The sequence below is a fragment of the Ranitomeya variabilis genome, chromosome 5 (assembly GCF_051348905.1).
Source record: "Ranitomeya variabilis isolate aRanVar5 chromosome 5, aRanVar5.hap1, whole genome shotgun sequence".
Lineage (NCBI taxonomy): Eukaryota > Metazoa > Chordata > Amphibia > Anura > Dendrobatidae > Ranitomeya > Ranitomeya variabilis.
In genome coordinates this window covers 556,260,152-556,273,987 of record NC_135236.1, presented here as the reverse complement: position 1 = coordinate 556,273,987, position 13,836 = coordinate 556,260,152, and the positions used below count along the sequence as shown (strand labels likewise).

General features: G+C 48.5%; 1 protein-coding gene across 3 annotated transcripts in view; it reads left to right on the top strand.

Moving 5' to 3' along the window:
* Positions 1-13,836, top strand: part of ITFG2 (integrin alpha FG-GAP repeat containing 2) — a 77,938-nt gene that overhangs the window by 40,653 nt on the left and 23,449 nt on the right. For all 3 annotated transcript variants that reach the window (XM_077265948.1, XM_077265947.1, XM_077265949.1), the window contains 2 exons: positions 10,045-10,139; positions 13,689-13,742. In XM_077265948.1, the coding sequence (XP_077122063.1) occupies positions 10,045-10,139; positions 13,689-13,742 (149 nt within the window). The remainder of the gene's footprint in view (positions 1-10,044; positions 10,140-13,688; positions 13,743-13,836) is intronic.

The following is a 13,836-nucleotide window of genomic DNA, read 5'->3' as shown; positions in this document are numbered from 1 at the left end:
CATACACTTTTGCGGTGTGCCCTGGGTTCCTCCTAATGCAGGACAATGCCAGACCTCATGTGGCTGGAGTGTGACAGCAGTTCCTGCAAGATGAAGGCATTGAAGCTATGGACTGGCCCGCCCGTTCCACAGACCTGAATCCAATTGAACACATCTGGGACATCATGTCTCGCACCATCCACCAAAGTCACGTTGCACCACAGAATGTCCAGGAGTTGGCGGATGCTTTAGTCTAGGTCTGGGAGGAGATCCCTCAGGAGACCCTCTACCCCCTCATCAGGTGCATGCCCAGGCATTGTAGGGAGATCATACAGGCACGTGGAGGCCACACACACTACTGAGCATCATTTCCTTGTCTTGAGGCATTTCCACTGAAGTTGGATCAGCCTGTAACTTAATTTTCCACTTTGATTTTGAGCATCATTCCAACTCCAGACCTCTGTTGGATATTAGTTGTGATTTACATTGATCATTTTTAGGTTTTATTGTTCTCAACACATTCCACTATGTAATGAATAAAGATTTAGAACTGGAATATTTCATTCAGTGATATCTAGGATGTGGGATTTTAGTGTTCCCTTCGTTTTTTTGAGCAGTGTATAAATTAAGAAACGCCTGATCTATCAAAATATTAAAATTTAATCCAGTCGGTAAACCATGTATTTAGAAAAAAAAACTACACACAAGAATTACTTTTTTTTTTTTTCTCCTACGCCTCATTGGGGGACACAGGACCATGGGTGTTATGCTGCTGCCACTAGGAGGACACTAAGTAAACACAGAAAGAATAGCTCCTCCCCTGCAGTATACACCTCCTGCTGGCTCTCGGTGAACCAGTTCTTGCTTAGTGTCTGTAGGAGGCACTTGGGTCTGCTTTCAGACCCCACCGTTTTTATTTTAGCTTTTTACTTTTTATTCTATTTTTCCTTAACGGAGCGAATGGGGGCGACGGATCCTTTCTAGGTTCCGATCTCCCCCGAACCATCAACAGGCAAGTACGTGGAGCGTCCCTCCCGTGTCCTTTCCTGCAACGTTGGATGCCAGCCCTGAGCTCATATTACGGGCGACGGTTCCTTCGCGTTCCGATCTCCCCCCTCCATAGCAGGCGACCACATGGAGTAGCCCTCCATCTACCTCTCCTGAAGCCAGGTGCATAGTCGGACATGATATATATGGCGTCCGTGCAGCCACCCTCTGCATCACCACTGATATAGCGGATGACGCATGGCGGCAGAAGCTCTCCACCCCCTCCCTGACTATGGCGACGGTGGATTGAGCACCGGCCCACCGCATCTACCGTGAGTACACTGCGGGGGCCAAGGCACTGGGGGGTCCTGGTCCCCGGGGTATGGGAGGTCTGCACCTTAAGCCTGTGTCAGTGGGTGGTCCGTAGTGCGGCAACCCCATGAAGGAGTGCAGCTAATGTTGGCGCTAATAGCGGCGCTGCAAGCCGCAACCGCAGAGAAGTTTAAAAAAAAAAAAAAAAAAATTCCCTCAATACAGGCCGGAGTTTTGGCCACACCCACCGGCAGTTAGCCCCACCCACTTTTCCTGGCGCTTCTCGTTCCCTGTGATGAACTCCCACTTCCTGGTCTCGGCGGCCACCTTGGGACACCCACAGTCCTGATGCTGCAGCACTGCTCCAGTGTTTCCTATCACAGCCCTCAGGACTAGCGTTTTTCTCTGCCTACTCTGCGGACCTGCCGTGGGGACTCAAGACACATGACCTGGGTAAGCTGCAGAAGCATAGCTTAACCCTTTCCCTGCTAGTAAGCGCTTTCCTCCAGGCTTCACTATGTCTCAACCAAAGCCTCACAAAAAGTCTGGGAAAACCCACACTGTATTTTTCGCTGCATGTACCTCTTGTAAGGTATCATTACCCCGGGGTCACACTACTGCATTATGCACAGCTTGTGAACCGGTGACGGCTCAGGAACCACCTGTTGCTGATACTGAACCCAGTGAGCCTAGTCCCCGAGTGGGCTACCTCCTTTTCCCGATCTATGGCATCCCTGGCAAAAGCGTTAGACTCTTTCCGAGACCCTTCCTCTAACCAGGGCACTAATACGGACGCCGCTTCCGATGGTCAGAACCCCTCGTACTCCAGGGGTCGTACCTTGCCAAGGAGTTCTCACTCTTCCAGGAAAAGGACTCATGCCATATCCCCAGACCATCACCGGTTTTCGGGTTCTGAGAGCTCCATTTCTCGCTCCCCTTCCATTGGGGCTAGTAGAGAACCTGTTTCAGAGGACGATTCTGACACGTCCTTAGATCAGGAATTTCATCATGATCAGGAGACTCTCGACTCTCTAAGTCTATGTTCACATTTGCGGTCTGCGCCGCAGCGTCGCCGCATGCGTCATGCGCCCCTATATTTAACATGGGGGCGCATGGACATGCGTCGCACTTGCGTTTTGCGCCGCATGCGTCACTGCGGCGCACGCGTCCGGGCGCAGAGGACGCAGCAAGTTGCATTTTTGCTGCGTCCAAAATCAATCAAAAAAAGGACGCATGCGGCGCAAAATGCAGCGTTGTGCATGCGTTTTGCTGCGTTTTTGTTTGCGTTGTGCGTTGCGGCGCCGACGCTGCGGCGCACAACGCAAATGTGAACGTAGCCTAAGGCTACGTTCACATTTGCATTGCGCCGGGCGCAGGTTCGGCGACGCATGCGTCATGCGCCCCTATATTTAACATGGGGGCGCATGGACATGCGTTGTCTAGCGTTTTGTGACGCATGCGTCATTTTTGGCGCAAGCGTCAGGGCGCAGAGGACGCTGCATGATGCAGTTTTTTTGTGCCAAAAATCATGCCAAAAATGGACGCATGCCTCACAAAACGCTGCGTTGTGCATGCGTTTTGCATGCGTTGTGCGTTGCGTCGCCGACACTGCGCCGCACAACGCAAATGTGAACGTAGCTTAATTGAGTCAGTGAATAAGGCTTTGAGACTTGAGGAGGAACCCTTATCTAAAACGGATCATGCCGTGTCCTTTAAGAGGACCAAACGAGCTCAGAGTGTTTGTCACCCATCCCGAGTTTAAGCAAATTGTTGAATCTCACAGGATCCGTCGAGATAAACGATTCACAGGGCAGAAGCCCATGGAGTCCAAATATCCCTTTGCCCAGGATCTAAGAACAGATTGGTCACAATCTCCCCCAGTAGATCCTCCGGTATCGCGCCTGGCTACAAAATCTGTTTTATCCTCCTCGGAGGGCATCTCTATTAAAAATCCAACCGATCGTCAGATCGACAATATGGCGCGTTCAGCTTTTGAAGCCTCAGGGGCCGCACTCTTTCCATTTTTTGCCGCTATGTGAATGGCTAAGGCTATGTCCCACTGGGCTGAGGTCTTGTCTTCAGCAGTACTGGATACCAATCTTCCCCCCGAGATAGCAAACCTCGCTACTCGGATAGCCAGAGCTGGAGATTTTGTAGTGACCGCGTCCCTGGATGCCGCTGACTGCGCTTCTCAAGCAGCAGCCAATGCCATCACCATCCGGAGGTCCTTATGGCTCAGGGACTAGCGTGCGGATTCTACTTCTAAAAGGTCATTGACTTCTTTCCCATATCAGAGCGGTCGCCTTTTTGGCGAAAAGCTCGACCAGTTAATTTCTGACACCACTGGAGGGAAGAGTAAATTTCTTCCACAACAGAGACCCTCTCAGCCCTTTCGGGACCCGCAACCACAGGCTCGGTCCCGATTTTTTTCGTTACAACTCAAACTGGTCCTCTACTTCCGTATCTCCCGGTTCCGGCCAGGCACAGCGTGGAGACAGAGGTTCACAGGCCTCTTTTAAGCCTTCCCCTTCATGGAGAGGCAGGCCAAGGCAGCCGGGATCCAGAGGCGCCAGAACGGGCAGACCTTCCACACAATGACTCACTGCAGTATCCGGGGGACACCTTCAAAGTAGGCGTCCGCCTGCTTTCCTTCAGTGCCGCATGGCTCTCGGTCGTTCACGACGAGAGGGTCCGCGGTCTAGTGTCCTCTGGATACAAGATAGATCTCTTATCTCGTCCTCCAAACCGTTTTGTCCTGTCTTCTCCTCCCAGGGCAAAAGCATCAGAGATTTTCAAAGCTATAAGCTCTCTGAGAAAAGACGGAGTTATTATTCTGGTCCCTCAAAACGAAAGGTTTCAAGATTTTTATTCAAACCTCTTCATTGTTCCAAAGAAGGACGGTACAGTACGGCCCATACTGGACCTAAAACTGCTGAACAAGTTCGTCAGGGTGTGACGGTTCCGGATGGAATCGCTTCGTTCTGTCATTGCCTCCATGGAAAAAGGCGAGTTCCTGGCGTCTATAGACATCCAGGACGCATACCTCCACATTCCTATTTTGCCTTCTCACCAAAGGTTTCTTCGCTTCGCAGTTCAGGAAGATCACTTCCAATTCGTTGCTCTGCCCTTCGGCCTCGCCACCGCTCCCAGGGTCATGGCGGCTGCCGTGGCCATACTCCACACCCGAGGAGTGGTGGCGCTCCCGTATTTAGATGATATCCTCATCAAAAGCCCCTCTTTCCGCTCCTGCAAGGAAGCCGTGGCCATCACAATAGATACCCTTTCTCGCCTGGGTTGGAAGATAAACTTCAAAAAATCTTCCCCTGTACCGGCTCAGCGAATTTCCTTTCTAGGAATGATACTAGACTCGTCTCAGGGGTTGGTACTTCTTCCCCCGGAAAAGATCTGTCTTACAGCGAGAAGCTCAGAAGCTCTCTCAGCCTCGCTCTCACTCTCTGCGCTTCAGTATGAGAGTCCTCAGCAGGATGGTAGGAGCTATGGAGGCGGTTCCATTTGCCCAACTACTCCTCCGTCCCCTACAGCATGCCCTCCTGGCTGTTTTGGACAGGAATCCGTTCTCCCTAGACCGTCGGTTCCTCCTTCCCCAGCGAGTCAGACAGTCTCTCAGGTGGTGGACATTGAAATCCTCCCAGAATCAAGGGAAGTCTTTTCTTCCAGTACACTGGCTGGTTGTGACGACAGACGCCAGTCTTCTAGGCTGGGAAGCGGTGTTCCTTCATCACACTGCTCAGGGCCGCTGGTCCCCCCAGGAATAACGCCTTCCAATCAACATCTTGGAAATCCGGGCGATCAGGCTGGCACTTCTCCTCCAGTTCCATCCCTTCCTAGCAGGTCGCCCAATCAAGATTCAGTCCGACAACGCCACTGCAGTGGCATACATCAACCGCCAAGGGGGAACCCGCAGCAGGGCGGCCATGACAGAGGTAGGCCACATCCACTGATGGGCCGAGGAAAACCGCTCAATGATCTCTGCGGTTCACATCCCGGGAGTGGACAATTCAGAGGCAGACTTTCTCAGTCGGCAATGCCTCGACTCCGGGGAGTGGTCTCTCCATCCGGAGATCTTCCACCAGATCTGCTGTCGTTGGGGAACCCCGGACGTGGATCTGATGGCCTCACGGCTGAATTCCAAGGTTCCCGACTTCATGGCTCGGTCCCACGATCCGGCAGCCATCGGGGCAGACGCTCTTGTACTCCCGTGGCATCATTTTCGGCTTCCATACATATTTCCCCCGCTTCCTCTCCTGCCGAGAGTCATCAAGAAAATCAGAGCGGAGAGGGTACCGGTAATCCTTATTGCGCCAGATTGGCCGCGCCGGGTAGTGGTACGCGGAACTAGTTCAACTAGTTGCCGACGTTCCCTGGTGATTACCGAATCGCGTAGATCGCGTATCTCAAGGCCCCTTTTACCACCAGAACTCAGAGGCCCTGTGTTTGACAGCATGGCCGTTGAGTCCTGGGTCCTAACCCAGGCAGGTTTCTCTCCAGAAGTCATAGCTACTATGATCAGCGCTAGAAAGCCTACGTCTATGCGTATCTATCATCGCACTTGGAAGACTTTCTTTTCATGGTGTACCGACCGAGGACGTTCTCCTCTACATTTTTCCATCCCTTCCATTCTCGAGTTCTTACAAACGGGTTTGGACTTGGGTCTCGCCCTTAATTCTCTCAAGGGGCAGATCTCAGCCCTGTCTGTTCTCTTCCAACGCAGGATTGCCAACAGATTACAGGTCAAGACGTTTATTCAGGGAGTCTCCCATCGGGCGCCCCCCTATAGGATGCTGTTGGAACCATGGGATCTTAATCTGGTCCTCGGAGTTTTGCAACAGGCTCTTTTCGAACCTCTACAGGAGGTTTCCCTGTCTCTTCTTTCATGGAAAGTTGCTTTTCTAGTGGCGGTCACCTCTATTAGGCTAGGGTCACATTGCGTTATGTGACCGCGTTTAACGGACTACGTTACACCGCGGCATAACGCGGTGTTAACGTAGTCCGTTAACGCCGCCATAGCCTGTAATAGTGAGCGCGTCGCTAGCGCCTGCCCACAATGGGCGGGCGCTAGCGATGTCGCGTCATTTGAGTGACGGACCTCGGACGCTGCTTGCAGCGTCCGCGGCGCGCCCGAGGTCCGTTCCTCGCTAGTGCAGATCGGGGATCTGCGCTAGCGGGGACGCCGAACGCGGACCCTAGGGAAGCATTGCGTTAGCGCAACCCGCTAGCGCTATGCGCTTAACGGATTGCCCTAACGCAATGTGACCCTAGCCTTAGACGAGTCTCTGAGCTGGCGGCTCTGTCCTCTCAAGTTCCGTTCCTGAATTTTCATCAGTATAAGGTGGTTTTGAGGACATCCCCGTCTTTTCTACCGAAAGTTGTATCCTCTTTTCATCTCAATGAGGAGATTCTTACCGTCACTCTGTCCGGCACCAGTCCATCGCATCGAGAAGGCCCTTCACACACTGGATTTAGTGAGAGCTCTTAGGAGATACATCATGCGGACAGCGTCTTTCCGCAGGTCAGATGCCCTATTCTTGCTCCCGGAAGGACCGAGGAAAGGGTTTCCCACTTCCAAGGCGACAATAGCCAAATGGATCCGTTCGGCTATTCAAGAGTCCTACCGAGTCAGAGGTCTTCCTGTCCCAGCAGGGATTAAGGCTCACTCCACTCGGTCAGTGGATGCGTCTTGGGCCATCCGGAACCAAGTTTCGGCAGCACAAGTTTGTAAGGCTGCCACTTGGTCCAGCCTGCATACCTTTACAAAACATTACCATATTCACTCTCAGGCCTCGGCAGATGCGACCGTCGGCAGACGAATTTTGCAGGTGGCCGTGCCGCATCTGTAACTTGTGGGTACAAGCAGCAATTGCAGTTGTTTTCCACCCAGGGACTGCTTTAGGACGTCCCATGGTCCTGTGTCCCCCAATGAGGCGTAGGAGAAAAGGAGATTTTTGTGTACTTACCGTAAAATCCGTTTCTCCGAGCCAATCATTGGGGGACACAGCACCCACCCTGTTAGCCTATTGGCTTTGGTTTTGTTTTGAGTTAAGTTGGTTTTGACATAGTTCATCCTTGTTAAATATTAAGCTCCTACTGCTTTGTTACCGAACTGGTTCACTGAGGGCCAGCAGGAGGGTGTATAGGTGGAGCTATTATTTCTTTGTTTACTTAGTGTCCTCCTAGTGGCAACAGCATAACACCCATGGTCCTGTGTCCCCCAATGATTGGCTCGGAGAAAAGGATTTATGGTGAGTACACAAAAATCTCTTTTGGTCGCCACAACATTTCAGTAAAATGCATTAACAGGTGATCAGAGCATCGTATCTACCCCAAAATGGTATCAATATAAACATCAGCTCGGTGCGCAAAAGAATAAGCTCTCACCCAACCCCAGATCCTGAAAAATGGGGATGCTACATGTCTCGGAAAATGGCTCCCTTTTTTTTTCACCACTTAAGTAAAAAAGAACCAAAACATGTTTTGGTATCTGCGAACTCGTAATGACCTGAAGAATCATAATGGCAGGTCAGTTTCAGAATTTAGTGAATGTGGTAAGAAAAAAAAATTGTGGTATTGCGCTTTTTTTGCAGATTCACCGCACTTGGATTTTTTTCCCCCCCGTTTTCCTATACACTACATGGTAAAATCAATGGTGTCGTTCAAAAGTACAATTTGTCCCACAAAAAATCAAGCCCTCACATGGCCATATTAATGGAAAAATAAAAAACTTAGGGCTCTTGGAAGAATGGGGGCAAAAAAAAATGGAAAATCTGAAGGTCATGAAGGGGTTAAATTGCTATGAAGAAAACTTCAGGGTGCTCAACAAAGTCCAGTAAGTGCTAGGATCATCACTTAAGGAGGATTCAGCAATAGTAAGGGTTGCTAAACAGTGGGAGGCAGCAGGCAGGGGTCAGTGCATCTGCACACACAGCAGGGGAAGGCTTTAGGAGGCTGCCTGGTGTCAAGAAGGGCAGGAAAGAAGTCGCTTCTTTCCAAGGAAAAACATCAAGGCCAGTATGATATTCTGCAGTAAGTACTAGGATTGGAGTGCAGAGAACTGGGCTCAAGTAATTTTCTCTAATGAAGATATTTTCCAACAGTTTGGGACAACTGGAAGAATGATTGTCTGAAGAATAACAGGTGGTCACTACCATGAGTCCTATGTCGTGCCCACAGTAAAGCATGTGTAGGGTTGCTTTTTGTCCTGTGGAGTGGGCTCACTCATAATTTTGCCTAAGATCACTTCCATCAATAAAGAATGGGATCTGAACATCGTCCAAAATCAACTTCTCCCAACAATCCAGGAGGACTTTAGTGAGGAACTAAAGGCCCCGTCTCACATAGCGAGATCGCTAGCGAGATCGCTGCTGAGTCACAAGTTTTGTGACGCAACAGCGATCTCAGTAGCGATCTCGCTATGTGTGACACGTACCAGCGATCAGGCCCCTGCTGCGAGATCGCTGGTCGTGTCGGAATGGCCTGGACCTTTTTTTGGTCGTTGAGGTCCCGCTGACATTGCTGAATCGGTGTGTGTGACACCGATCCAGCGATGTCTTCACTGGTAACCAGGGTAAACATCGGGTTACTAAGCGCAGGGCCGCGCTTAGTAACCCGATGTTTACCCTGGTTACCAAAAAAACAAACAGTACATACTCGCCTTTCGGTGTCCAGGTCCCTTGCCGTCCGCTTCCTGCTCTGACTGCCGGCCGGAAAGTGAGAGCAGATCACAGCAGTGACGTCACCGCTGCGCTCTGCTCTCAGTGTACAGCGGCTCAGTCAGAGCAGGAAGCAGACGGCAAGGGACCTGGACACCGAAAGGCGAGTATGTACTGTTTGTTTTTTTTGGTAACCAGGGTAAACATCGGGTTACTAAGCGCGGCCCTGCGCTTAGTAACCCGATGTTTACCCTGGTTACCGGGTGCTGCAGGGGGACTTCGGCATCGTTGATGACAGTTTCAACGATGCCGAAGTCGTTCCCCTGATCGTTGGTCGCTGGAGAGAGCTGTCTGTGTGACAGCTCCCCAGCGACCACACAGCGACAAAACAGCGACGCTGCAGCGATCAGCATCGTTGTCTGTATCGCTGCAGCGTCGCTGTGTGAGACGGGGCCTTAAGGCTAAGTGGTTCAATGAATAAAACATTGAAATTCTGGGTCTATGACCTGGAAACTTCCCAGATCAAATTGCTGTTGATAAATTGTGCTTAAGCCTCAAAAAGTGGCTGGACAAAGGAAAAACACAGAAATTGTAATAAACTCCAAGCACTGATTAGGCTAGAGTCAGCATGTCATGGCTAATTGCAAAAGTCTTGAATAATAAGGGTCAACACAGTAAATATTAAGTCTCTACATGAACTTGATGTATTTGTCAATAAACGTTAAACATTATGACATTCTTAGGCTATGTGCACACGTTGCGGTTTTTACCGCGGAACCCCAGCGATTTTGATGCTGCGGGTCCGCAGCAGTTTCCATTGCGTTTACAGTAAACATGTAAACCAATGGGAAACCGCAAACCGCTGTGCACATGCTGCGGGAAAAACCGCCCAGAAACGCAGCGGTTTACAACCCGCAGCATGTCACTTCTTTGTGCAGAATCTCAGCGATTCTGCACACATAGAAATGCATTGATCCGCTTACTTCCCGCATGGGGCTAGGCCCACGATGCTTGATTACTGTGGATATGGATCCAGTTGAGTAGTTTATTATAGTAAAATATTTGACATGCTCTAAACTGTACCTTTTACATTACACAGGGAGACTTCTGCTCGAGATGTCATCCTTCATCAAACTTCTGGCCGAATACATAATAAAAATGTTTCTACACACCTGATGGGAAACATCAAGCAAGGTATTATTTTGCTGGTGTAGGTGGGGGTCAGTAATTTGAAGGCTATTTTTTTTTAAGTCCGAACCAAGGCTTGACTATGTAACTGTACAGAAATGGTTAGCACTCAAAGAGAGTCTGTCACTAGAGTTTTGCCTTAGCAGTCAAAGAGAGTCTGTCACTAGATTTTTGCCATCTAATTTGAGTGCAGCATAATGTAGACCAACTCTGATTCCAGCGATGTGTCACTTACTGAGCTGCTTGCTGTAGATTTGATAAAATCACTGTTATCAGCAGGAGATTATCAGTAGAGCACTAGTGAACCTGCCAGGTAGTCTTCCATATTCATGAGCTCTGTATAACCCCACCCCCTCCACTGATTAGCCCTTTTCTGCTTATGCACTGTGTACACAGACAGAAGTGATGTGGGAGATGTCATACTGAGCTCAGCATTCATATAACTAGTAGATCAGTATCAGATAAACCAGTGATTTTATCAGAACTGTAGTAACCAGTAAGGTGAGTGATACATCACTAGAATCAGGGTCTCTGCCTCTGCATCATGCTGTTTTCTGATGGGATAGCAAAAACCTGCTGACAGATTCCCTTTTAAAGGGCACTTTAGACATGTATAAAATAGAGATGGGTGAGTAATTCGTTCATTCGTGAGAGGAGGTTGGCAAGGTTCTGATTTTTGTCTGAGTCAAAAAATGGATTTTAGGGTAAGTTCACACAGGGCGTTTTTGCTGCGTTTTTTTTCTGCAGCAAAACCTGATCATCTTGGCAGGAAAGAAGCTGTGCCAAAAACACGTTTTTGGTGCATTTTTTTTCTCTTTGTGCATGCCAATAAAGTTGAGTGCACACAGAGGGAAAAAAACAACTTCCTGTAGGTAGAATAATAGATGCGCCTTTTCTGGGCAGCTGCGGGCTGCTATTTTTAGGCTGGGGGGCCTATATCAATGGCCCCTTACCAGCTTGAGAATGCCAGCCCCCAGCTGTGAGCTTTAGCAAGGCTGGTTGTCAAAAATTGGGGGACCTCATGCCGTTTTTTTTTTTTTTCTTTTTTTAATTATTTATAGCGCAGGAGCTGCAGATGAAAACTCCCATCCGCTGCTCCTGCTGTCACTGTAATTAGCGGCTGTAGGTGTCAGATAATGGGAGCAGTAGTCCCATCAGCTGACACCAGGGATCATAGGTGAAGTTTACACCTCCGATCACAGCTGAGCGCTCCCTGCTGTCTTCTGACTGTGTGGGAACTGCGGCTCGCTGACCAGCAAAAAATGCAGCCCAAACGCCCTGTGTGAACTTACCCTCAGATCCACCACCTGATCTGCCAGCTGTGTATTCTGTCATGGGTGGAGGGAGAGGAGATCTGTGTGATGGGGCAGAGCAGCTCAAACACCAGTGTGAGCTGTGTAGGGAGAGCGGCACATTGGGAACTATGGGGAGGTGAGCTGTGCTCTGCTGCTGGGTGGCACAGAAGCTGCCGGCATTAACCCGCTAGCACCCAGCTCAGACTGATATGGAACTGCAGGAACAACAGCCAATAAGTAGTTGCTGAGAGATAAAATGGAGCAATGCCTCTCCCGTCCATGGCATGCCATCTTCTCTGGTCTTATTACCTGCTCTCATTAACTACTTCTTCCCACTTCCCCTGGGTAATAAAATGTCATTATGTTTTTTTCCTCACCTGTCTGTAAGAGGGTTAACCCTTTAATCATATCCTACATTCAACTGCTGTTATTTTTCCTGTGCAGAAGGAATGGTAAGGGTTAATGATTTTATATATATATATATATATATATATATATATATATATATATATATATATATATATATATATATATATATATATATATATATACTTGATCAGTGGTTTCTTACTTTTGCTTAATGCCCTCCATAAACTGGGAAAAAAAAGTTAGTTCTAATGGCTTGTTGTCACCCCACTGCTCCTTTCCCAGTCAGATGAGTAATCTAAAGAAATAAATAGTACAGCGTAAGCATGATCAGAATTGTATTCCCATAAGATGGCGTTTACTGAAGCCACGTTCTGGTATAGATTGGATAGGAAATTTGTTGGGCTGCCCTTGGCCGTGCCTTCCCACCGAGCCCCAGCCACACAATAAAACCAAATCTCATCCTTAATGGGTCAGCAACTTTATCTTTACTTTCGGATGTGCTGGGGACATGATATTGTGGCACTTATTATTATATTGGTATGGCAATATAGCCTGCTCTTGTTACTGCAGCTTTCTTCAGACTAAAGCTCTCCAGTCCATAACATGGCTGCTGCTGGAGGAGCATGTGAGCAGACCTGTCCATTGGTCTCCTCCAAATGAAAATCAGGTTTCCCATGTGAGGTGTTCTGCATTTGGAGGAGACTGATGGACAGGTTGGATCACATGTTCCTCCACTAGCACCCACTTTATGGACAGGAGAGCTGTGCTGTCTGTGAGAAAGACTGCACTATGAAGAGCACGACGAGAACCTGTAATACTAGAAGTGCCTCAAGATCATGTCCCCAACATGTCTTTTAGTAAAGATAATTTGGCCAACCCCGCTCTCTTATTCTGCAGCCAGGAATAGATGGTGTGAAACAAAGAGGCTATAGAATGCCAACGGTGCAAAAAACTTAATAAAGCCCAAATGCAAACCCAAGTGACTTTTTTTTTATATGACACAATTGCATGCATCTAAGTATAGAAAAAAAAGTTCCCCAACAGTGGGTGACCCCCTTTAAAAATAAATAAATGGAACAGCAATATCTTTGGGACACCCACCTACCATGCTGACCCCCTCTCCGTAAGCAGTGTGGCAACAATGACTGCATAAAGATAAGTTTAGGATTATGCAGGTTACAGAAAAACACATGCCACATCTCCACTTTCACAACTTGACTCATGCCTTTGTAGACAGTAAAGGGGCTGGCCACATTTTGGGACACGTTTTGCCAAGTTTGCCAAGGGTCCATTTGGACCGGCTGATAAGATTGCTCATTCCCAATTATCGGTTTGTGCAAGCAGTGGTCGCAAATGAGCAGAACGCTTGTTTCTCTGCTCCTAAAACCCATTGTCATTGGCTGTATATTGTCCTGTGTAAACAGTTGGGTGGCCGGCACCTACTGTAGGCGTACTAATGATATGGACCTATGCTCATTGGGCCACACTAGGGATTCACGCTATTGACCAGGAGAATGGTAACGGCTCCACAGTGTTCTATGAAGTGATGCGCCAGACCGATATAAGGAATACAGAGATAAGTGGCAAGTCCTCTGTAATGTGCGCGCACGGTCCCTGACAGCCATTACTACTCCATGGCAATACACATGTACATGCTGCCTTGTAGAACGGGTCTGGAAATGGACTTGTAGTTGATACTCTGGGTGTTCTACCGTTTCCTCTGAACATGTAATGCCTTAGATTTGAAGCCAAGATAACATGTTTAATGGAACATTCTAGAATTGGATACTGGAATACATGATTTATATAATATGAACACAACTTAAATGTGTAAAAAGCCTAAAATAACAGGAATATGTTTTATATATGCCAAATTAAATTTGTATTTTAGGGCCTGATGTTGGAAGCCGAGAACCTGGTCTGTTTGCACTTTGCACCCTTGATGGTAAGTGTTTTTCCTTTATTACTAAAGTAGTTGTCCTGTTTGGATTACTTTTTTTGTAAAGCAAAGGCCACATACAGATTAGATGACCTGGCCA